A 27326-nucleotide genomic window follows, 5' to 3' on the forward strand; every position below is an offset into this window, starting at 1 on the left:
GCGGAGATACAACACTTTGTTGTTTAATTTGGGATCTTTTTGGTATGCTATATAGCCTGCCTAACCTTCTACTGGACATTGAGCTATTTCCTGATCTGTTAGACCCTGATCTGCTTTGCAGATATTCCTTTACAGATTCAAGAGCTAAGTTATTTTCCTCCTCCAAACTATCTATTTCTTGATCCAACTTCTTAACATTACCATGTTCTTCCAGTTTAACATAAACCCTTGATAGCTCTATCATAACATCCATTGCTTTCACAAAATGATCATTCATTTGATCGACACCATCCTTACCTCTTTCCCTGATGGTTGATCATGACTTTCTATCAAAGCAGTAAGCTTATTCCTAGCTTTTGTACAACTAGATTTGGCTGCTGCCTTTTGTTGTTTTAACACACGAACTCGTTCCGCCGTCTCCAAGAGAGATCCAGTTTCCAACATAGCTGCTCTACACTGGCTATCTATTCCAGTTTCAGACATAGTTGGTCTAAACTGTCTATCTAATATCTAAATACAATTCTAATAAAGCTTTTAGTTCAAATGGAAATGTAACAGAAAACCACGCTCTGCAACCATTGTTGCTCAGTGGAATATTAACTATTAACCAAAGTGACAGATGTAAGTCCTATCGCGACGACGTCTCAAACCGAAGTGACAAACATACGCCCCCTCGAGCCGAACTATCAAAACAAATTGACAGATGTTCGTCCTATCGCGACGACATCTCAAGCCAAATGTGAAGTTAACTCAAGCAAGTCCGATCTCCTCGCTCTGCACGTGCTCAGACAGCCCATGCAATGCAATAATTTTTTTCCACGAAGCAAGATGCGTTTCCGCTATCTGTTCCCTCTTTGGCATGTCTTCCATGCAAAATATCTGAAAAGGGGAAAATTAACTGGGGAAAGTTGAGCAACTATTTTGTTATAAAACAGTATTCTGCAGTGTGAAAGTAATTAGATCTCTCATTGACTGTCAAAAACTTCTAATCTCATAAAAAAAATCTGTGCTTTTTCCACCTAAAAATCTCTTTTATATGATGCATAAAGTACCATAAAATGGGTAAATGGTGACATCAGACGGAATATAAGAAATTAACACAATGATTTTGATTAACAACCTGTCCTCTCTTGCTTGGCTGTTCGCTTAGGGCGTCTGCTATAAGGGGAGGTAACTGTAAACCAATGACTGGCTGAAATGTTCAAGCCTTGTTTTCGGCAATTTGTTGATTAAAAAAAAATACATAAAAATATATTTTAACTTCTTTTAGATCTATAGTATACGTATTTAACCGTATATTATTGAGTTTCTTGTTTTTTAAGATATTTGATGCATGTCTGAAATTTCACTTTCACTCATCAAAAAAATACTCTTGCGAAATACGTCAACCGGGAGGTGTGTACTTGTCATAAAAAACAAAAAAACAAGTGGAAATCATCACAGAAATTTGTGTAATTAAGTCCCAGGTATCCTGGGATCAATGAACAAAGTTCTGGCTTCATTCTCAAAATAGCTACACCAGCATCCCTAGCAGAGACTGTGTTCACTTATATTAACATATTTCGCCATGGGCACTTATTAGAGCAGGGCGCTTATTATTAAGGATAATTGAGATGATTTCCCAGAGAGTAATTTTGCCCCAAAACTTATTATTCTCATTTGATGTATGATAGATGGAGCCTTCCAAGTTTCCCATATACCATGAAATTTGGAGTACATTTTCTTAATGATAAAAGATATTTTAAAAAATGCAAATGGACACCTTCTAGAGTTGAGATGTTTTCAAATCTGTCAAAAAGCCGCGGTTGACATTTAAGTGATAAATTTAACTTTGACGACCCTACTCACTTAATTTGGGATTATAAAAATTGTAAATTTTACAGTAAATTGTATATTTATAAATGTTTATCCTATCTCACTGTATGCATCTTATCCTTTTTCTTCCGATCCTTGTGTGGAAACGTCCCGAAACTAAGTTTTCAGCTTCTTAGCCTCATTTGCCCAAACACCCCTTGCATCACCATGGCGACCACCCTGTCAATCAGGTCATGCACCTGGATCTTGTGCAGCTTGTTGTACATGTGCTGATCACTCTTTCTCTTCGCTTCACAGTGGAGATGTACTAATTTTTTGAAAGAATCATTCAACGAATATCTACAGAAATGCCAGAAGAGGGATGTAGGTCGCAGATCAAAATCTAAGGATACAGAGATTCGACCTTCCTCGTCAACAAACCCTAGACGTACAACGAAGGCTAGCGTCCATCCGACTCTGAAATCAGTTGTGAAGCAACCACCCCCAGCCACCATAATTTCTCTTAACAGTCGAGGAGGATGCTGTTGCAGATTGTTTTTTGGATGAGGAGATTCCTGCCAGTTCCTCCCAATCAACAAGTAGTTGTGATCTATCAACTGCTACATATTCACAGGCCAAACATACATCGGACACACATATGGTCCTGGCGAATACCGTATTCGACGTAATAAGCGCCCAGGGCGCTCTCAAAATTAGGAATAGGGGGCTCTTATTAGAATATTATTTTGGTGTAAAAAACAGAGTTGAAAGATAAACTTTGTGGTTGAAGCTGACAACCTGAAATGTTTATGTACGACAGATATATTTTTCCAGAATTAAATTGCTCATAATTAAGGGTGCATATAACACACGAGTGCGTATCATACGCGAATAACTAAGTCTTGTGTACATTGATCAGTTGGAAGGGGTGCTAATTGGGATTGTTCACTTGCCAATATATTAACAAATATCGCCCTGGGCGCTTATTGAAGAGGGGCGCTTATTACGTCGAATACGGTAACAAAGACCAGTCTACCGAAAATGTCCAACTACAGAGGTTGCAGCTCGACCAGTTGACCAGCCATAACTCTACTGTGGATCTGTTACCACTGCAACAAATGTTGAATCTACCAGAAGCATGATTTTGATATCGACCTCCAGACAGGGTAGACGAAGGCACGATCGACGTCAATCTATGAGTCGTCACACCTTCACCCTTGACATTCACAGGAGAGGTCAACATCGAACCGTGACTCTCAAGATCAAGTCTTCCAAGATTAACTTTCAAGGGAACGCACTTTCTCTAGGGGTCGATAGCATGATAAATCCTCCAGAAGTCGACAGCCTAAGGTTTGATACTCTAAGGGTCGACATTTAGATCATTAACCTCAACTTTGATCTTCACGAGAACAGACTTCGATATCGAACCAAACATCCAAGCAGAAGACACTTTGTCAGGAGAATCTTTCCGACTCTACAGATCATCATCATTCTATGCATGGATCCTACGATTATGATCACCACGATCCATCATTTTCCTCAGACTCGGACCCACAATGTCATCCCTATCAACACTCTTCTCAACATTATGGATACGACAGGGGCATCGACTGGGATCAACATCCATCTCCATCCCAGCGATACAAGTTTATGCGATACTACCCGTACCCAGCACCTGATACATTTGAGCTCTCACTGACATGCAAGCAGACTTGAGTTTGTTGATTTTAAAGTCTTCAGTATAGGGTCGTACAGTTAACATGAATGTCTTTGGAGAGTACACTGAGATTTGCCTCTTCCAAAATTGTACAGACAGGATTTAAATTCAGCTGATAGATCAAGGAAACTGAACCGTTTTGATTGCACAGCCGGGGTCCCAGCGGTGCAAGTGACCGACTGTTGGTCATACATTCAAAGCGCGGCGCTAATTGACTTTTTAAGTTTTCTTTGGACAAGCGTATGGTTTTGACAGTAAGTGCTACGGACGCGTATCCAATCTCATTAAAATCAGATCTTTGTTCTCGCTATCGCTAAGCAAAGATCTGAGGACATCCCATTAAGGGTCACGTCAGAACGACCTTTCACTTACGAATAGATCTTCCCGTTCAACCTCACTCCAGCCTACTACAACCATCACTGGACACCCTACATTTTTGCGTCTAGCTCATCTCCAGAAGTCCTTAGTTGCAAAAGGGTACTCAAGGCAAGTAGCGAAGACCATCATTGAGGCTCATCGTACTTTGACCAAATCCTTATACGACCAGAAATGAAAAGCCTTCGAGGGATACTGCCGCGGGAGGTCTATCACCTCTCCTACTCAACAGCAAGTTGCAGAATATCTTCAGCATCTTCACTCAACCAGGAACCTTAAGGGTTCAACATTATCTACATATCTAGCAGCTCTAAATTTGGTCATCACTACCACAACGAGCGTGAAGATCGCTTTAGTCCCAGAACTTCAAGCTCTTCTCCTCTCTTATAAACTCACCCACCAGTCATCCAGATTTTGTCTACCCAAATGGGATATATACGCTATCTTCTGACACTTGATGTGAGTAGAATACAAACCGCTGGAAGAGAGAGACTCTCAAAACAGTCTTCCTCCTAGCTTTAGCTGCTGGTGCATTAAGGGTCAGCAAGATACATGTCTTGGATGTCAGCAGTATTTGATTTGAGAAAAACAACCATGGAAAGGTCCATTTGGGTCTGCGATGGGACACCCGGGGCAACCTGACAGGCTGTTCACCATCCCCACTTTGGTCTCGATTCTACGTCCCGAGGATCACAAGGACATCTCACTACGTCCAGTTTGAGCCTCACGCATCTACCTGCAATCAACATCAACATTCCAACAATCCCGGAAGAGATTGCTCATCCCCATCCCCCAGGTGGTTACCTCAGAGGTCTCCCATGCAGCTGTTTCCTTTTGGTTATGATCTACAATTCTCCATGCCAACAACTTTGCAGGATTGCCCCATCCTCAGATATCGAATCCTCGCGAGATGAGAACTGTTGCTTGCACGATGGCACTGCATAGTAACTGCTCCCTCAGCGCTATCATGGAAAGATGTTACTGTAAGTCTGATACAGTCTGTGCCTCCCACTACTTACGAGATATCTCCAAGGGTTACATCACCTCGGTTCGCTAGTCCTGACTCTTGACAATTAACAACAGCCTATCAATGCAGATAGGATGCGAGTACCACTCACATGTACAACATGAATAAATAATTGAGAGCCACTCCTTTGTTTATATTGTACTTAATCAGGGTTTCCAGATCGAGGCTTCAGTGGAGAAGCAAAAAACTCATCTGTAGAGACATTTGTCTTCCACTACGAAGTCGCCGTTAGGCGTGGCCATTTCAGCGGTGTCCCAAACCCTTAGCTGCTCACCTGCCTTGAGCATGTGAAGTACCAGTATTGGTTTGAAGATCCTCATCTCTATATTGTTAATCGTTTCCTCATAAAGCGAGTTCTATCTTGCGAATGCCAAGCAAATGAGGCCTACGTCATTAGAGCTGTGGGTGAGTTTACTTGTAGAGCTAATTGACTGGAGCCCCCTTCGGGATTGGTTAAAAGTTGTGGTTGAATAGGTTACCATACTTCAAAACTATGTGGTCGTCATAGTACCATGTCCTATGCGAAAACACACAACGCATGTTATACCCAATGGCAATAGTTGTGTCGTAGTAGTGTAAAGGGGTATTCTCATGCATAGCGCAGTGATCCACCCATAAAATCTCGAGTATGTTTTAGGACACGAATGTGTGACAATCGTAGGATTGAAGCATGTTTAGCACCAGCTTCCTCCTGTATATCGCAAAGTTATAAGATGAATACAGGCTGGGGTAATCTGCGACCCACCGTCCAACCGTGGGATAAATGCATAGAGTGATGTAGGATAAGTTTAAAAATTTGTAAATTTTACAGTAAATTGTCTATTTATTTTACTTATCCTTATCTCACACGAACTGTGCCCGCCCATCCATCCCCACATCACAGTTACACAGCCTGTCACCTCCAAGGTAGAGAGTGTCAGGTGATCAGCAAAAGTATGGCAAGCTGCACAAGAGATCCGGGTGCAAGACCTCATTGACAGGGTGGTCGCCATGGTGATGCTAGCAGTGTTTGGGTGAATGAAGCTTAGAAGCTGGAAACTTTGTTTGGGGAAGTTTCCACGCAAGGATCGGATGAAGAAGGATGAAATGAACAGAGTGAGATAGGATAAGTAATACAAATATACAGTATACTGTAAAAATTACAATTTTTTACTGCTATGGCATTTACTGTTTTGTAGCCAGTTGACTTGAGTGAACTGATTTTGTCACTGAAGCTGATATTTAGTACACGACTGACAGCCCTCTGTTTGTATCATCTCAATAAGATAAAACCTAGGTGATCATGATACACAGTAGCTGGCAATACCCATCATTGAAATTATTACTAAGAATATTATAGAATAACAGACTATGTTGTTCAATCTTATTTTCTCTTGTTTTTTAGTGTTTCCATCAAAATACAGAGACAAGCAAGTGGTGAAAAAGTCCAACGTTTCCACTATCCCTCACATCACCAACTTGGATCCTTTTCCTTCTACTAGCCAGGTAAACTTATTACTGACTGCATGAGTGAGACTTAAATCTCAACTCAACAGTCACTTTTTTAGTAAGACCAGTTCTATTGGCTATCAAGGACAGAAAGTCCAAGGAAACTTATAGCATGATGTGTTGTCTGTCATTCGTATCTATTGATATTCAACTTGAATCTTAAACTTCAGAAAAATGTCTAAACCATACCAAATTGACATCATGGAAATAAACACCTTTTAGGTTTATTTTGGTCACCAGGATCCAAGATCCAAGTGAGCTTCAACATTGTTCGGAATATGCCGACTACTTCTTCCAACAAGCTGAAGGGATGTAACAATAGTTGTGACTATAACCTCTTTACTTATGCAGCCCTAATTAAGTTATGACCATTTTGGTCACCAATGCCACTTAAACCTATGCTTGGTGACCCAAACTGATCTACTTCTTGTCACTTTGGCCACCGAAAAATAGACATAATTTTTTTTGAATACTTTCCCTCTATTTCATCATAGCCATAAGTTCCTGTTTGGGCTGAAATCACAAAATATAATTTTCACTGCTCATTTTCACTTCACATTTCTAATAGTTGTGAGTTAGACCATATCCTTCACACTAATACAACTGTGCATGCACAAGATAGGAAAACATCACTTTTATCCTGTGTGTCCAGATGTAAACAATCAAAACAATTTTAATCACATCTAAACACGTTTTTTTTTCACACTGTAACTTCTTGAGATTGTCATAAAGACTAGAGGAGAATTTACAGATCAATGGAGTAAAGGAAGCAGAAACGATCTTGTAAGCAGTTAGTTTAGAAACGTATTGTGGGAGATGGACTCTCCCTTTCCATTGCCATCTGGTGTGTGTTCAGGGTGCAGCATTGATCAACTGATTGGATGCAAAGATGCCAAGCATGTGAAAGAGTATGTGTGCTTCAAGGTGTTACACTGCAAACATCTGTCTAAGGAGGCTTGGGGTACCAAACCGAAAAAAACCATCAAGGAATACTAGATTTTCAGTGAAAAAAGGTCTACCATACTTACTGCAGCTAAAGATAGAATGAGGTCGGATAAAGTATCTCTTCCTGGAAAGCATTCCTCCACTCAGAAACACTTTGTGATAATTCTGGGATGCAAGGTTCCACCTGCCCCTAGAAGGTGTGATCTCAGTGCCTGTCCCACAGTGCCTGTTCATCTGGTCAGTAAGCACTCATGACAGGAGAAATGTCATTAGTAAGCAGTCACAGCTGTCTCGCAAATTCTCTTCCTCCAGACGGAGTAGAAAATGCTCGTGCAGATGTTGCAAAGCTTAGCAGAGGTCTGCGTTGACATACTGTTGCGCAGGACAGCCATCCTTTTGGCGAGAGCCCATACAGGGTGAGGTCAGGGGGGTGCGACTTTGTTACATACCTCCCTCGATACTGATACCCGTGCTTGTGGGTTTCACCAAAGTGGTAAATATCTGAGACCTGCATCACTTCCGTCTTTCCTCCCACATTAAGCTGACACGCTGCGATATAACTGGAAATACTGATAGAAGCAGTGTTAAACCCAACTCACTAACTCACTCACTCACTCACTCACTCACTTCTTCGATACAGAAACTAAGCCTGAGAAACTTTTCAAGCCTAACAACAATTTTTAAAGTTATCATATCTCACACTTTGCATTTCACGCTTTTTCATTGATCCTAGAGTGGAAACTCACCTTGAACCAGCTTTGCAGCTTCTAAAAACACTGCACCCAAACATATCCCAGCTCTAACCAAGGTCACCACTATCACCAATTGCCATTGCAACACATAGACCTCATGCTGTCTGACCATGTGACCTGCCCTGCCAGCTCATTCTCTTTCATATCGCTCTAGAATAGAGATAGGGTTTTTTTCTGGAGGAGAATAAAACTTACTTCTTGAGTATTTGAGTTTATAAAGTTTTTGTTATGGATAAAAAGAAAAGGAAAGTGTGTGACGTGAGCTTTAGTGACTTTACAGGGCTCTTTTCTTGTTTGACAGATATAATTTATTGTAGAGTATTGGGTATTGGATAGACCACTTCGCTGAGAGAGGAAGGATCAACAGGATCATCCAGATGGAATACATTGTTTGAGGGTTCGAAAGGATCGTCAAGTGCCTACTTCTCAAATACGTTTTGGCATCATCGATCGCAATTGTTGTTCTTCTCATCTGTGGATCTCCAAGCTCTGTTGACAGCTTTCAGCGAAAGTCGTTCACCACAGAGAAGAAAGTGATGTTGCAGGAGATCATCTTCTAGTTCTCGATCTCCTTTGCCAAGGCCTTGTTCGTTGGGTCTTGAACCCACACCTTCAAATCACCAACATGGTTTTGACTGCAGCGATAGCATGCAACACAATGAAGCAGAGACTCTAGGATATCCCGTATTGCCGACAGACAGCATTAACAGTGTTGATCAGTTGGACATGTTGAAGTATAGTATCACCAATCATAGTTTTTATGTAAGGAATAAATGGAATGTGGAATCCATTACCTCACCACCTCAGTCGTGATGTTGGATATGAGCTAGCATCTGGATGAGGCCTTCTCTCTTCTCAAGAGAGTATGGGATGGACTCTGGGCTCCTTTGCCTCTTCACCTGAAATTGATGCAGATCATCAGACACCCAGAATGAGTCATATGTCAATTGTTTAAGATAAGGAGTTGATGCAGGGTTTTACACGACGCTGATATGCACATCGCAGAAAAAGAATAAACTGTGTCCCGAGGGATGCACAATAATATCCAGGTATTGATGTCTGTCATTTCATCCATCATTCATGATCACTGTCCACTTGATCATTGATTCATTCCATGGTCTCAAGTAATTATCAAAATGTACAGTACACTACACCATTTCTATACTTTAAGGACCCTCACACTGTCAGCTATTACTCTAAATTAATTATCAGTGGTCCCCTGGACCTCACTTTTGTAAGTCAAGTTAAAACCCTGAGTTGATGCATCTGGATATGGCTATTCATCAAACCCTTTAGGTGACTGTCGGCTGCAGAGGAAATTGCGATGTCTTTGGCACATGGACATCAAACGAGGCTCATATTCGGTGGACAATTCTGCTTACACGCAACAAATTTCTGAGGGACTGATGGATCAATTGTCCCATTTCTTTGGTATAACACATTTCTGCGAGACCCGGAGACTACATGGTCGGTCTTACCTCCAAGATGCGTACCTTCATATGCCAATCTATCAGGATCATCAAAGGTATCTTCACTTATTATTCCAGTTGATGCACTATCAGTGGCGGGTGCTCTAATTTGGTTATTCACCCGCATCACAAAACCCATCACTCTAGTTCCTTCACTGCCGTGGGTTTGTTTTTAAGGCCTTCCTCAATGACTGCATTCAAGTTCATGCCATTCCTCGCACATCTTAGAGAATCAACTGCAGTTACACAATCTATGATGACTTGTCAATACCATACAACAGCGCCAGTTCATTGGAGCATTGTTCAACACCCAGGAAGGCAAGATGTTCGTTCCAAGGGACAGGTGGGTTTTGATACAGAAACAGGTACCATTGGCACTCAAACAGTTTCTTGAGGAGAGCAGCTGCATAGCTAACGCCATGACACAGGTTTCCGAGACTGTTTCTGCAGAAAGACCAAGATTCAACTGCCGACATCGTTACAACATCCCCTTCATTGGTGGCTTTGGGAGTCGAACGTCTTTGAAGGAGTCTCCTTGACACTATTCTCATCAACACACGACCTCTTCGTCGACGCCTCGACATGGTGATGGGGAGCACATCTGTTAGATATGAGTAGCCGGGCGATGGACCACAGACAAACAGAAATAAAACACTGAGAGGCGGAACAAGTGTACTACTGATGATCCAAAATCATGTGGAACATAAACAAAATGGGATCAATGAAGTCTGCTTCACTCCAACAAATGACAATCCAGTTCTTCGAATTGATCGATTTGCTTCAGATTCAAGTTTGAGCCAGACACATCCAGGATTTCAGAATGTGATAGCAGATACTTAACAGAATGGAGACTCCATCCCGTAATCTTCCAGAGATCTGCCATCTATTTGGAAAGTCAGAGGTAGACCTGTTTGCGACCAGGTACAGTTCTCAGCTTCCAAGGTTTAGTGCTCAACTACCAAGGTTTGTCTCTCAGATACCAGACCCAAGAGTGTGGAAGCATGATGCTTCAGCCATATCTTGGGAAGATCTGTATGCATACGAGTACCCACCAATGGGACTGCTAACTCGGTTGCTTCAGAAGATTCAGACTTCAAGAGACTCCAACTGCTTTTGGTTGAGCCCTTCTGGCTGGCTAAGAGCTTGTTCACCACGCTCATAAACAAAGCTGATCGAAGACACTACTTCCACTATAGAAAGATCTACTGCTTCAGCCACACTCAAACCAGCTACAGCCGTTGCCAGAGTCATCTCTACATTTGGCTCATCTTAAGAAATCCTTGATTGCCAAAGGATATTCTTAAAGGGTGGATCGGTCAATTACGGCAGCACAGTATACTTTGACATTGGCTGTCCATGATCATATATCAAAAGTGTTGGAAGGATATTGCAAGGTTTAAGATGTTCAATCCCCTACTAAAGCATTGCAACAGCATATAACTGAATTTCTTCAGCACTTGAGAAGTTGGAGGAAGTTATAAGCATCTACACTTCCAACTTACTTAGCTGCTTTCAACTCTGTGATTGCTACGACCACAGGCAAGTGGGTTTTCATAGTGGCAGAACTGCAATCTTTGCAACGTTTGTGCAAGATAGTTGGCCAAAATCAGACTGCCAGCTTGAATGTCATCAAAAATGTCTTTTTGTTCGCCTTGGCCCCAACGGCTCGCATCAGCTAGATCCACATGCTTGATGTAAACAGGGATTGTTTCGCTTGGTGTGGGCCTAAGATGGGACTTTGTAGCTAAGAATCAACTCCCTGGACAGCCAGACAGATTAATCACTTTACCTCCATCTTCAGTTTTCGACCCAGAGGAAAAGGAAGATCTTTCACTCTTCCTAGTTTAGAGCTCTTATGATCTACCTTCAAACATCAAAAGATCATAGACGATCACGAAGCGTCTATTCATTCCCTTGTCAACAGCTTCAGCTATGGAGGTATACAGGACCACAGTGTCATCTTGATTACATATGGTAATCTTCATAGTGACACACCTTCACGGGGTTACCACCTCCAGTGGCATCCAATCTGCATTAGAGAAGGGCAGTGGCTGTCATGTAAGGCTGATTTTGGAGAACCGACATGGTGTTTGCCTCACACTATCTGAGAGACCTCTCAGGTTTTGGATGTCGAGGGTTTGCACCAGTTTGGACCTGGGTCAACAACTGACTGCATTCTGTCAGTGCAGATGAGGAGTCATCCTCACTGATTGATCCAAGACAATCAGGCTGGATCGTGTTTTATCATCCAAAACTGGCTCCCACAGGCGATATCGCTTGGATTAGATCAAGCGATATCTACACTGTAGATATCGCTGCAATGAAATTACATCACAATGCTTTGCAGACCATTGTGACGCCACTGGTTACCATGACATCACAATCAAATGACATCACTAATTGCTCTGCTACTGAAGCTGTTAGCAGTACTTTTTTACACTGAAGACACTGCTAATTACTGTCAACAAATTGAAAAAGCTGGAAGAATGATGTTGGATGATAAATAAAATCTCACCCTCGTGTCTTTTGATATCAAATATATCAACACTCGTTGATAAAAGTGGCAAAAATCCTCGGCAAGCCTCGGAATGTTTCCACTTTTATCAACTTGTGTTGATATATTTGATATCAAAAGACACAAGGGTGAGATTTTCTATGTATCGTGTACATAATGAAATAATATTTGTTTGTTTCTGTCAGTTACTGGTGTTCGGCAGACTTTAACATCTGGTGGAGGGATGATATTCATCTGTAGAGATTAGTCTACAACATCGAAGTCAGCCAAAGGTTCGGCCATTTTGATGGTGTCCTGAACCCTCCACTCACGAACCTCTGTCTGGGAGTATTGTTAATCATTCCTCCTCTCATTTGTGCTTGATCAACCACTGTCATTGTGGTTGATAGCTGTTCTGCCTTACATCTGCATGATGTATGATGGGGACAGTTTGAAGAACATCACTGCTGTACTGGAGATGAATCGAGGACTGGTTGTTCTCCCTGGCATCTTTTGGCTGAACAGGTTCACCCTTGTTCCATGCTACGTGGCCATTCTTTAGGACAGTGCCTGTACTGTGACCAGTTGTTCCATAAACGAAAAAGCACAGCCAGCTATAACCGACATCACTTTTATTCTGTTGGTGGCATGATAATCATGATTTAGCGGTGATAGTAGAGTAGTAAAAAGCCTGAAAAATACAAATAAAGCCTAATTTAGTCTATTATTATAACTTGAAAGTTACATATCTTTATAATTATTATTTTGGAACAAAACCATCTTTAGCAAGTGTTCTTTGATATTTTACGACACTTCACTCACTTCAACTTCGATAAGGCAACAACGAAACTTTGAGAAAACTAAACAAATTTGGCGTTAACAGTATTTTCCATGCTAACAAATATTATCGGGGAACTCAAATGATAGTACTTACACTGTGGGGACTGTTGAAACGTGTTGAATTTTGTCATAGCTAAAGAAATAGCAATCAAACACAACGTGCTTTCAGCGTGAAAACGCAAATCTTATCTCTCTCGACGGGAGAGCTTCCAAAGGGAAGTAACTCGTGACTGCCCAATACTGAAGCGTCGTACAATACCCATGAGTGACAGAACACTCCCCCCTATGATATCCCAATGATATCATAACAATCAACTGTTAATGATACTTATGAAGAATTCTGTAAAAGGACATCAAGTTCAATAATCTTGGAATGAGATACTCTAATCATTATTCTAATTATGACATATGCCGTGAAGCACCATGAAACACACATACAATCTTTGTAATGATGCTACCTGTTTAAACGATAAAAAGGCACATTTTCTTTTGAAGTAAATCAACTTCAATATCTGAGTCAATATCAACTGTATGAAAAACACTATGACTAGATGCTATCCACTTTGAGTATTGGAATTAAGTCTGTAACTGGACATGTATACACCGAGGACTTTCCATCCCTTGCAGTTCGAACAGTCACTTGGTATGGTGTCTGCCACAACGGCCATTTGCCAATCGTTCCGATGAATGTCTTTGTCTTTCAGTAACACAATATCTCCAGTTTGCAGACTTGGTGAATCTGTCTGTTCCTATTCTGCCAGAATCCACAAGGTGAGTGGCTTTCGATGAGACAGCATCTGTTTCATCTATCTTTGTGTTGATCCTATCAAATTCTGTCTCTTCTGCATCTTTTTCATTCTCGTCCAATCTGGATGCATTTTGTGGTCCCTTCAGCCATCTACTATCTGCAAGGTCTTTAGCATCGAGCGATCTTGTTCCATCGTCAGCTGGATTACGTTTGATGACTACATATGCCCACTGATCTGAATTTGAGAAACTCAGTATTCTTGGGATTCAATTTGAAACATAGATTTTGAATTTCTTTGTTTTGTTTCTGATGTAACCCAGCACGATTTTGCTATCCGAGTGAAAGCAGGTTTCCGATGGGGGTATGCCGAGACTCTCACATACTGTTTCAGCCAGTTCTGTTGCGAGGACCGCTGAACATAATTAGAGACGAGGGATTGTATGGCCATGAGTTGGTGCTATTTTCACTTTGCCCATTACAAAGCCTATCTGTGCGTCTCCATCTGGAGAGGTGACTTTCAAATAGGCTATTGTGGCTATGGCCTTTTCAGAGGCGTCACAATAGAGAAGAAGTTTCTTGTCGGTGTCTTGCTTGAAAGAAGATGGTACAAATGTCCTGGGTATACGGACTGTCTCTAACTGTTTCAAAGAGCCTCTCCAGTTTTTCCATTCTTTGTGAAAATCAGATGGTATTGGATCATCCCATCCGATATTAGCTGTCAGAAGTTCTCTCATAATCAACCTTCCCTTTATGGTGACAGGAGTGAAGAATCCCAAGGGATCATATATGGAGCCAATTGTGGACAGGACTCCACGCTTCGTGAATGTTTTTTTATCGTCGGGGACTTGGAGCAGGAACATGTCCGTGTCAATATTACAGAAGATGCCAAGACTGCGTTGGACGGAATAGGATCCTCCAAGATCTTTGATATCAATGTTCTGTAAGTCCTTCGTTCTATCCTCAGGTGGAAACGCTTCCATAACTTTGACACTGTTGGATGCAATCTTATGAAATCTCATGCTTCCGTTAGTCTTCAAAGCGTCTTGTGTTCTCCTCAGTAGATCTATTGCTTCGTCCTCTGTTGGGAGTGAGGTCAGTCCGTCATCAACATAAAGTTCTTGTGGATGAAATCTTGCACATCGTTGCCGAATTCCTCAGAAGCAGCTTCTGCTATTCTTCTGAGGCCATAGGTCGCTACGGCTGGTGAGGATTTGTTCCCGAACACTTGTACTCTCATACGATATTCTATCAAATCTTGAGAGGTATCATTTTCTTTATACCATAGGAAACGGAGGAAATCCCTGTACTGTGGGTGCACTTGGAAGCAGTAAAACATCTTCTCTATATCGCCCATGATTGCAATGTGCTCTTTTCGGAAACAAAGAAGCATATGGAGGAGTCTATTCATGAGGTCAGGACCTTGTAATAGAATGCTATTTAGAGACAATCCTTCAAATGCAGCGGAAGGGTCAAACACCTCTAATGCTGTCTGGTTTTCGAGGATGTCGTACACCAAATAGAGGCAGATACCATATTTCTTTGTTCGCATCAACTGACGGTGCGACTTCTGCATGGTTCATTTTCATGATTTTCTCCATGAATTCTAACATCTGTTTCCTCTTCTCTGCATCCCTGCAAAGACTGTTGTGTAACGACTTTGCCCTTTGTTCAGCTTGTTTTCTATTGTTCGGGAGTCTGGACCTTGGATCGCGGAGTGGTAGAAGGGCTGACCAACTTCCTTCCTCACCCCGGTGCATATCTTGGTCAATGATGTGGAGAAATTGGCAGTCTTCGGTTGACAAACCTTGTTTGTCATCATCTTTGGTGACTTTGAACATATCATCATTGTTCCGTTGTGTCTCAACAAAGTCTTCTTTCACCATGAAATTGTTAGAACATGGCTTCAAAAGGGTCGGACATCCATTACCCATAATGTGTGTAAAGTTCACATTTACTGTGTCTGGGGGGTGTTGCTTACCAAGACAAGTCTCTCCTATCACAACCCAACCCAGGGGGAGCCTCTGGGCATATGGCAAATGTGTTGGACCGATGCGCTGATCTTTCACACAAAAGGCTTCGGTCATATTTCTGCCAATAAGCAAAATCTCTGCTGAGTCATCTAACGAAGGTAGACTATCAGCAATGTCAACAAGATGCTTATGATTCTTAGCTACTGCAGGTGTTGCAATTTCTTCTCTAAAGTTGGGAATGTCATTACATTCGATCAGTGTAGGGAGGTCTAATGTACAATCCCCAGTGAGTGATTCTACTTGGAACCCGCTCGCTCTTCGTCCAGAAGTTTTTGTGATTCCAGCACATGTTGACATAGAGTATGGAATCTTCTTGCTGTCAATGCTCATAAGTTGAAAGAACTTTGGTTTCACTAAGCATGAGTTGCTTTGGTCATCAATAATGGCGTAGAGCTTAATGGATTGCTTTGGATTGTTTCTTGGATGAACCCGCACAAGGATGGTTTTTCCGTATGATTTTCCACTAAAGGTGTCACATACTCTGGTGCACTTTGACGACACATTTGAGCCCGATCCTGCTTCAGTATCTTTATTTTCTTGACTTCCTTTAGACGCTGCCTTCTTTCCTTTCAGTTGTGTCCATTCGTCATTTGTCATGTGTAGCACAGTAATATGCTTACCACCACAAACTCAACATTAGAGGTCTAGTGCTTTGCAGTCACCTGCCAAATGCCTAGGTTGGCAGCATTTGAAACAGAGTCCTTTCTTCTTCATAAAGTCAATTTTTCCTTTGTACGGCTTTGCTTTGAATGAGATGCATTCGTTCAAGTTGTGTTCCGTATTATGTAATGGGCACTTGTTCATAACATCAGTTTTCCCGACCTGGACATGAGAGGTATGATGTGGTTGCTTCTTTGGTCTCCAAAGCTTGAGTTTGACAGGATCTGAACCGTGTAAAGCCAGGATCATTCTTTAGTCTGCTTGTTTCATGAATAAACTTCACAAACTCTATAAAAGGTGGAAAGGTGACGTAATGGGTTTCCTTGTACTTAAAGGCTCTGCCTTCCTACTTATCCCGGAGACCAACGGGTAATTTGGCAGCTACTGGGTTTACTCCTACAGGAGAACAACCAAGAAAGCTCTGACTCCCGCCAATTTTGTCAAAACGGACTAATGACATATGAGGTGAGGTGAAATGGGGTTTAACGTCGCGTCCAAGATTATTGCACTTATATAGCGACGTGCATGTACGTGTGTGGGGCTGCTTGTACTAGTCTGGACTGATGCCGATTTATAGTGCTAGCTCACAGAGATACCTTGCCACAGTTTAACATGAATACCCCACAGTAAACTGACTCCGAGCCGACCAGTCCTTGTTTTAGCCCCTCAATGCCGAGCGCCAGACAGGGTAACAACAAGTACCATCTTTTAACGTCTTTTGGTCGAGGATCGAACTCCGGACCTTCCGCTCTCCGGGCGGAAGCTCTACCACTAGACCACGGAGGCGACATATTAAGTAATAAATTACACTATAGCATACTCATGTGCACTGCATTTATAAAGTGGATTCAAATTGACTGGAACTAAATGATTTATTTGTATGAGGGGCTCGTCACGCCGAAAACCCAGGTTTGATTCCTGACATGGGTACAATGTGTGAAGCCCATTTCTGGTGTCCCCCGCTGTGATATTGCTGGAATATTGCTAAAAGCGGCGTAAAACCATACGCACTCACTCACTCACTATTGGCATGAGATGTATTTTGCCCCGTTGCTCTGAAACCGACATCTTTTGTTCTTTAACTTTGGCCATTGGCCACGGGGTTTGGCAGCCATTTTGGATTCAGGGTTTTCACAGTGTGTTTTGGGTACACAGGTCTTCAAAAGCATACGACTCTGAATCCAACATGAAATGCTACCAAACTTTCTGAGATTTGTCTCTGTACATAACACATCAAACATTGATATATTTGATGGGATAGTTATTAGTTGCGGCCATATTTGATTTTGATTTTCATACCCCTCGGAGTACCATCAACTCATCAAAGGCCCCAATCAGCCATAATCCTGTTGTTTATATCACTGGCTTCATCCTTTGTTTCTGTCACTGATTTCACCAACGATTGTCATCACTACCCTTGTGTGTACCTAACAGGCTTCTCTACTCCAGTATAACAATATTTACTCTACTTCCTAAACATTGCTTCCTACTTGTATAGATACTTGTCAACCACACTCTGTATACCACTTACTTGATAACGGTGATAGAACCTACACCGAAACGTCACTCTTAATTGTAATAAAGAAGTTGTCCGTCCATAAATTCTTATCCTTACTTAGTACTCCAACTTCTAAATGTCTATCAAAGAAGAAGTCAGTGGAATATCAAATTATTAATTACACTGTACAATACTCTTATGCATTGTATTATAAAGTGGATTCGAGTAGGCTGAAACCGAATGACTCAGAGCTTCTAGAAATCATAGAGCCCCCATCGCTGCCCGCAGCTATATTTAGGGCTCCAAGCCGAAAGGCTGTAGAGCCCTATTGTAGTCGTTCGATTTATTATTATTTATTATTATTAGGGCTCCAAGCCGAAAGGCTGTAGAGCCCTATTGTAATCGTTCGATTTATTATTAGGGCTCCAAGCCGAAAGGCTGGAAGCCCTATTGTAATCGGCCGATTTATTATTTATTAGGGCTCCAAGCCGAAAGGCTGTAGAGCCCTATTGAAATCGTTCGATTTATTATTATTATTATTATTTATTATTATTATTATTATTATTTATTATTCCGCCGATTTTTGTACCACACCTAGCAAAATAACCACTGGGTCGATTATGTTCTAATTTTGTGTGTGTATGTGGACCGTTGGGTACTAGTGCCCGCCAAAAACCCAAGGCCGTATGCCCAAAGGCCAAGGGCAGATAACTAAAAGAACAGAATTTTTTGAAGATGTATTTCGCCCTATTGCTCCGCAATGGCTTATCCGATTACTTTGAAACCTAGCATGTATCTGCTGCTTGAGCTGCTTGACATCTTTTGTTCTTTGACTTTGGTCATTGGTCACGTGGTTTGGCAGCCATATTGGATTCAAGGTTTTTACAGTGTCTTTTGGGTACCTGTTTTCAAATGCAAACAACTTTGAGTCCACTGCATGAAATGCTTTCAAACTTTCTGAGAATGGTCTCCATACAGAACACATCAAACGTTAATAGCCGATTTTGGATATCTTTTTTAGTTGCGGCCATATTGGAATTTGACTTTGATCATTTTTTTCACCCAAATTTTACTTTAAAGATCATATCTTATAAGGTTCTTAACAGAAACTATGGAAAGTTTGCATAAAGTTTTGATATTATATGTACCTAAACTTTTTCTGGGTTGCATACTGAAAGCACCACCGCTTGGTGGTATTATTTGATTTTAGTAAAATGTGAGAATTGAGTACAAATACTGAAGGAAGCGCCTCATTAATCTACCATAAACCCCCATTCACTGGCTTTGCAGATACCCAAACATTCTCCACAGTCTTCTTCAGTATTATGTGTACTACCCTTGACGATCAGGGTTAGAATTGGCCTTTTTCAACCGATGCTTGTCTCAAGAGGCAACCATGCTTGTCACAGGAGGCGACTAATCAGATCGGGTGGTCAGACTCGCTGACTTGGTTCTTCATTTTTCAATTGCCAATTGCTATGGTACCTTATTTTTGACAGCGTTGTTAAAAGCAAACCATTTGCGGATTAGAATATGGAGGTCGGAAATGGGTTAAGTACACTCTGGGAAACTGTGGCACACGCCAATTTGGTAGCGGTAATGTCCTGAAAACGGTGACTATCTTTTGACGGAGCTGGTACAAGCAAACCATATGCGGATTTGAACATGGTAGTAGTCAAACATGGGTTAAGAACACACTGGGACACATGGGGTGATGTCCCGCAAGGGGTTCCTTACATTTGATGGCGTTGGTACAAACAAACCATTTGAGGATTCGAACAGGGTCGAATTTGGAAATTGGCTTAAACATCCCGGGACACCCAGGCACATGTCAATTTAGTAGTGGTGATGTCTCACAAGAGGTTCTTTACATTTGACGGCGTTGGTACAGGTAAACCCTTTGAAGATTCGAATATATGAACGAGGTAGGAAACAGGTTTTAGCACTTTATCTCAACAATGCGACAGGATCCCGGGGCCCGGAGGAACGCAGAACGATAATCCATTTGACTTGAGCCCAACTGACAAAGAAGTTACAGCCTGTTGAAGAGTCACCAACCCGAAAGGCTGAAGAGTCCCAATGTTAGCGTTTGATTTAATATTATTATTATTCCGCCGATTTTTGTACCAAAGCTAGAAAAATAACCACTGGCTCGATTATGTTCACATTTTGTGTGTGTATGTGGACCGGTGGGTACTAGTGCCCGCCAAAATCCCAAGGCCGTAGGCCCAAAGGCCAAGGGCAGATAACTAAAAGAACAGAATATTTTGAAGATGTATTTCGCCCTATTGCTCCGCAACCGCTTATCCGATTACGTTGAAACCTAGCATGTACCTGCTTGAGCTGCTTGACATTTTTTGTTCTTTGACTTTGGTCATTGGTAACATGGTTTGGCAGCCATATTGGATTCAAGGTTTTCACAGTGTTTTTAGGGTACCTGTCTTCAAATGCAAACAACTTTGAGTCCACTGCATGAAATGCTTTCAAACTTTCTGATAATTGTCTCCATACATAACGCATCAAACGTTAATAGCCGATTTTGGATATCTTTTTTAGTTACGGTCTATTTGAATTTTTATTTTGATCATATTTTTCAACGAAATTTTGCTTTGAAGATCATATCTTGTAAGGTTCTCCACAGAAACTATTGCAAGTTTACATGAAGTTAGTGTGCCATATGCATCTCATTTATTGTTATTGGTTGTATGCTAAAAGTAACACCGCTTGGTGGTAAAATTTGATCAATACTTTGGACACCCCTGGAACACGGCAATTTCGTAGCGGCGATTTCCGGTGACATCTTTAGACAGAGTTGGTACAAGCAAACCCTCTATGGATTCGAACATGTTCGAGGTGGGGAATGGTTTTAGAACAGACCTGGACACTCTGGTACACGCCAATTTCCTTGCGACGATACCTTGCAAGTGGTGCCTACATTTGACGGAGTTGGTTCAAGGAAACCCTTTGAGGATTCGAACAGGGACGTTTGGGCACAGTGTTACTTGGAGCCCGCCATTGCTGCTTGCAGCTTTAATTATTATTATTATTATTCTGCCGATTTTTGTACCAGAGCTAGCAAAGTAACCAGTAGCACGATTGCGTTCAAACTTTGTATGTGTATATAGACCATGGCGTTCTAGATACCACAAAAGGCCCATCGACAAAGGGCAGATAACTGAAAAACAAATATTTTTTGAAGGTATATTTTGCTCTATTGCTCCGCAACCGCAAGTCTTATTACTTTGAAACTTTGCATGTGTCTTCTGCTTGAGGTGCTTGACATTTTATGTTCAATCGTCACTAGTCCTTAGTCACGTGGTTTGGCAGCCATATTGGATTCAAGGTTTTCACAGGGTTTTTTGGGTACCTGTCTTCAAAGCATATCTCCTCTGAATCCACTGCATGAAATGCATTCAAACTTTCTGAGAATTGTTTCCATACATAACACATCAAATCTTATTAGCCGATTTTGGATATATTTTTTAGTTATGGCCGTATTGAATTTTGATTTTGATCATTTTTTTCAACAAAATTTTACTTTAAACATCATATCTTGTAAGGTTCTCCACAGAAACTATTGATAGTTTACAAGGAGTTAAAGTGCCATATGTACCTCATTTTTTGTTCTTTGACTTTGGTCATTGGTCACGTGGTTTGGCAGCCATATTGGATTCAAGGTTTTCACAGGATTTTGGGGGTACCTGTCTTCAAAGCATATCTCCTCTGAACCCACTGCATGAAATGCATCCAAACTCTCTGAGAATTGTCTCCATACATATCACATCAAACTTTGTTAGCCGATTTTGGATATCTTTTTTAGTTGCTGCCATATTGGATTCAAAGTTTTCACAGTGTCTTTTGGGTACCTGTCTTCAAAACCTATCTTCTCTGAATCCACTGCATGTAATGCTTTCAAACTTTCTGAGACTTGTCTCCATACATAACACATCAAATCTTATTAGCCGATTTTGGATATCTTTTTTAGTTACGACTGTATTGAATTTTGATTTTCATCATTTTTTTCAACGAAATTTTACTTTAAACATCATATCTTGTAAGGTTCTCCACAGAAACTATTGAAAGTTCACATGAAGATAGTCGGACATAAGTACCTCATCTTTTGTTCTTGGTTGCATGCTAAAAGTAACACCACTTGGTGGTAATATTGACAAAATACCGAATACATCGCCCAGGAGTGAGTGAGTTAAAGTTTTACGTCACATCGGCAGTATCTCAGCCATATAGACATCGCCCAGGAAACCTAGGATTATTTCCCTTTGACCGTAAAGTGTCTTTTGCAGTATGCATACTACCCTTGAAGATGAGGGTGAAAATTGGTCTTCAGCAACCCATGCTTGTCTCAGAGGCGATTATCGGGATTCGAACATTGTCTGGGAGGTAAATGGGTTTAGAGCACTCTGGTTAACTCTGGCACACACCAGTTTTGTAGAGGTGATGTCCTGCAAACGGTGACTATCTTTTGACGGAGTTGGTACAAGCAAACCCTTTGAGGATTCGAACATGAGGATTCGAGGTCAGAAATGGGTTAAGAACTCACTGGGAAAAATGTTGTGATGTCTCGCAAGGGGTTCCTTACGTTTGACGGCGTTGGTACAAGCAAACCATATGCGGATTTGAACATGGACGGCGTCTGAAATGGGTGTAGAACACCCTGGACACGTGTGGTGATGTCTCACAAGCGGTTTACTACATTTGATGGCGTTGGTACAAGCAAACCACATGCGGATTCGAACATGGTAGTAGTCAAACATGGGTTAAGAAGACACTGGGACACATGTGGCGATGTCTTGCAAGTGGTTCCTTACATTTGATGGCGTTGGTACAAACAAACCATTTGAGGATTCGAACATGGTCGAAGTTGGAAATTGGTTAAAACATCCTGGGACACCAGGTCAATTTAGTAGTGGTGATGTCTCACAAGAGGTTCTTTACATTTGACGGCGTTGGTACAGGTAAACCCTTTGAGGATTCGAATATATGAACGAGGTGGGAAACAGATTTAGCACTTTATCTCAGCAATGCGACAGGAACCCGGGGCCCGGACGAACGCAGAACGCTAATCCATTTGACTGGAGCCCAACTGACAAAGAAGTTACAGCCTGTTAAAGAGTCACCAAGCCGAAAGGCTGTAGAGTCCCAGTGTTAGCGTTTGATTTAATATTATTATTATTCCGCTGATTTTTGTACCAGAGCTAGAAAAATAACCACTGGCTCGATTTTGTTCACATTTTGTGTGTGTATGTGGACCTTTGGGTACTAGTGCCCGCCAAAAACCCAAGGCCGTAGGCCCAAAAGCCAAGGGCAGATAACTAAAAGAACACAATATTTTGAAGATGTATTTCGCCCTATTGCTCAGCAACCACTTATCCGATTACTTTGAAACCTAGCATGTATCTGCTGCTTGAGCTGCTTGACATTTTTTGTTCTTTGACTTTGGTCATTGGTGACGTGGTTTGGCAGCCATTATGGATTCAAGGTTTCCACAGTGTTTTTAGGGTACCTGTCTTTAAACGCAAACAACTCCGAGTCCACAGCATGAAATGCTTTCAAACTTTTTGATAATTGTCTCCATACATAACACATCATACTTTAATAGCCGATTTTGGAATTCTTTTTTAGTTACGGCCGTATTGAATTTTGATTTTGATCATATTTTTCAACGAAATTTTGCTTTAAAGATCATATCTTGTAAGGTTCTCCACAGAAACTATTGCAAGTTTACATGAAGTTAGTGTGCCATATGCATCTCATTTATTGTTATTGGTTGTATGCTAAAGGTAACACCGCTTGGTGGTAATATTTGATTTATATTTGGCGGCGATGTCCGGTGACTATCTTTTGACAGATTTGGCACAAGCAAACCTTTTATGGATTCGAACATGTGCGAGGTCGGAAATGGTTTTAGAACAGACCTGGACACCCTGGAACACGCCAATTTCCTTGCGACGATACCCTGCAAGTGGTGCCTACATTTGACGGATTTGGTTCAAGGAAACCCTTTGAGGATTCGAACATGGACGTTTGGGCACAGTGTTACTTGGAGCCCGCCATTGCTGCTTGCAGCTTTAATTATTTATTATTATCATTATTTATTATTCCGCCGTTTTTTGTTCCAGAGATAGCAGTTTAACCACTGGGTCGATTTTGTTCAAATTTTGTGTGTGTGTGCAAGTTGTTAGGTACCAGATACCACAAAAAACCCAAGGCCGTTGGCCCAATGGCCAAGGGCAGATAACTGAAAAACAAGTATTTTTTGAAGATATATTTCGCCTTATTGCTCCGCAACCGCTCGTCCGATTACTTTCAAACTTTACACATGTCTGCTGCTTCGGGTGCTTAACATTTTCTGTTCTTTGATCTTGGTCATTGGTCACGTGCTTTGGCAGCCATATTGGATTCAAAGTTTTTACAGGGTTTTGGGGGTACCTGTCTTCAAATCCTATCTCCTCTGAATCGAATGCATGAAATGCATCCAAACCTTTTGAGTACTGTCTCCATGCATATCACATCAAACTCTGTTAGCCAATTTTGGATATCTTTTTTAGTTGCTGCCATATTGGATTCAAGGTTTTCACAGGGTTTTTTGGGTACCTGTCTTCAAATACTATCTCCTCTGAATCCACTGTATGAAATGCTTTCAAACTTTCTGAGAATTGTCTCCACACATAACACACCAAACTCTGTTAGCCGTTTTTGGATATCTGTCTTAGTGACGGCTCTGTTTGATTTTGATTTTGAGGATTTCTTTCACCGAATTTTTCCTTTATATAAAGATCACATCTTGTAAGGTTATCCACAGAAACTATTGAAAGTTTACATGAAGTTAGTCGGGCACATGTATCTCATCTTTTGTTCTTGGCTGCATGCTAAAAGTAACACCGCTTGGTGGTAATATTGACAAAATACCGAATATATCGCTCAGAAAACCTAGGGTTATTTCCCTTTGACCGTCAAGTGTCTTTTGCAGTATGTATGCTGCCCTTGAAGATCGGGGTTAGAATTGGTCTTCAGCAACCCACGCTTGTCTTAAGAGGCGATTATCGGGATTCGAACATTGTCTGGGTGGTAAATGGGTTAAGAACACACTGGTTGACTCTGGCACACGCCAATTTCATAGTGGTGATGTCCTGCAAACGGTGACTATCATTTGCATGAGTTGGTACAAGCAAACCATATGCGGATTCGAACATGGTCGATGTCAAACATGGGTTAAGAACACACATGGGACACATGTGGGGATGTCTGACAAGCGGTTCATTACATTTGACGGCGTTGGTACAGGCAAACCATTTGAGGATTCGAACATGGTCGAAGTCAAACAAGGGTTAAGAACACACATGGACACATGCGGGGATGTCTGACAAGCGGTTCAATACATTTGACGGCGATGGTACAGGCAAACCATTTGAGGATTCGAACATGGTTGAAGTCAAACATGGGTCAAGAACACACTGGGACACATGTGGTGATGTCTCACAAGCGGTTCCTTACATTTGATGGCGTTGGTACAAATAAACCATTTGAGGATTCGAACATGGTCGAAGTTGGAAATTGGTAAAATCATCCTGGGACACCCAGGCACATGTCAATTTAGTAGTGGTGATGTCTGACAAGCAGTTCATTACATTTGACGGCGTTGGTACAGGTAAACCCTTTGAGGATTCGAATATAGGAAAGAGGTGGGAAACAGGTTTAGCACTTTATCTCAGCAATGCGACAGGAACCCAGGACCCGGACAAACGCAGAACGCTAATCCGTTTGACTGGAGCCCAACTGACAAAGAAGTTACAGCCTGTTAAAGAGTCACCAAGCCGAAAGGCTGAAGAGTCCCAGTGTTAGCGTTTGATTTAATATTATTATTATTCCGCCGATTTTTGTACCAGAGCTAGAAAAATAACCACTGGCTCGATTTTGTTCAAATTTTGTGTGTGTATGAGGACCGATGGGTACTAGTGCCCGCCAAAAACCGAAGGCCGTAGGCGGAAAGGCCAAGGGCAGATAACTAAAAGAACACAATATTTTGAAGATGTATTTCGCCCTATTGCTCTGCAACCGCTTATCTTATTACTTTGAAGCCTAGCATGTATCTGCTGCTTGAGCTGCTTGACATTTTTTGTTCTTTGACTTTGGTCATTGGTCACATGGTTTGGCAGCCATATTAGATTCAAGGTTTTCACAGTGTCTTTTGGGTACCTGTGTTCAAAAGCAAACAACTCCGAGTCCACTGCATGAAATGCTTCCAAATTTTCGGAGAATTGTCTCCACACACAACACAGCAAACTCCAATGGCCGTTTTTGGATATCTGTTTTAGTTGCGGTTGTATTGGATTTTGATTTTGATAAAAAAAAGTACCGAAATTTTACTTTAAAGATCATATCTTGTTAGCTTGTTGACAGAAACTATTGCAAGTTTACATGAAGTTAGTGTATCATATGCATCTTATTTTCTGTTCTTGGGTGCATGGAAAAAGTAACAACACTTGGTGGTAATATTTGATTAAAATTTGGGACACCCCTGGAACACGCCAATGTCCTGCAAACGGTGACTATCTTTTGACAGAGTTGGTACAAACAAACTCTTTGAGGATTCGAACATGTTTGATGTCAGAAATGGGTTTAGAACAGACTTAGCACACGCCAATTTCGTAGCGGCAATACCCTGCAAGTTGTGCCTACATGTGACGGATTTGGTACAAGGAAACCCTTTAAGGATTCGAACATGGACGTTTGTGCACAAGGTAACTTGGAGCCCGCCATTGCTGCTTTGCAGCTATATTTATTATTATTATTATTTATTATTCCGCCTGTTTTTGTTCCATAGATAGCACTTTAACCACTGGCTTGATTTTCTTCAAATTTTGTGTGTGTGTGCAAGTTGTTAGGTACCAGATACCACAAAAATTCCAAGGCCTTAGGCCCAATGGCCAAGGGCAGATAACTGAAAAACAAGTATTTTTTGAAGATATATTTCGCCTTATTGCTCCGCAACCACTTGTCCGATTACTTTCAAACTTTACACATGTCTGCTGCTTCGGGTGCTTAACATTTTCTGTTCTTTGATCTTGGTCATTGGTCACGTGGTTTGGCAGCCATATTGGATTCAAAGTTTTTACAGGGTTTTGGGGGTACCTGTCTTCAAATTCTATCTCCTCTGAATCCAGTGCATGAAATGCATCCAAACTTTCTGAGTACTGTCTCCATACATATCACATCAAACTCTGTTAGCCGATTTGGGATATCTTTTTTAGTTGCTGCCATATTGGATTCAAGGTTTTCACAGGGTTTTTTGGGTACCTGTCTTCAAATACTATCTCTTCTGAATCCACTGCATGAAATGCTTTCAAACTTTCTGAGAATTGTCTCCATACATAACACACCAAACTCTGTTAGCCGTTTTTGGATATCTGTCTTAGTGACGGCTCTGTTTGATTTTGATTTTGATGATTTCTTTCACCGAATTTTTCCTTT

General features: G+C 41.4%; 1 protein-coding gene across 2 annotated transcripts in view; it reads left to right on the plus strand.

The window, feature by feature from the left end:
* Positions 1-27326, plus strand: part of LOC139468152 (cyclin-dependent kinase-like 4) — a 493691-nt gene that overhangs the window by 463459 nt on the left and 2906 nt on the right. For both annotated transcript variants that reach the window (XM_071249926.1, XM_071249927.1), the window contains one exon: positions 6298-6398. In XM_071249926.1, coding sequence (XP_071106027.1) covers positions 6298-6398 — 101 coding nt within the window. The remainder of the gene's footprint in view (positions 1-6297; positions 6399-27326) is intronic.

Source organism: Haliotis cracherodii, unplaced genomic scaffold (genome assembly GCF_022045235.1).
Source record: "Haliotis cracherodii isolate W230 unplaced genomic scaffold, xgHalCrac1.p SCAF_2, whole genome shotgun sequence".
NCBI classification, from domain to species: domain Eukaryota; kingdom Metazoa; phylum Mollusca; class Gastropoda; order Lepetellida; family Haliotidae; genus Haliotis; species Haliotis cracherodii.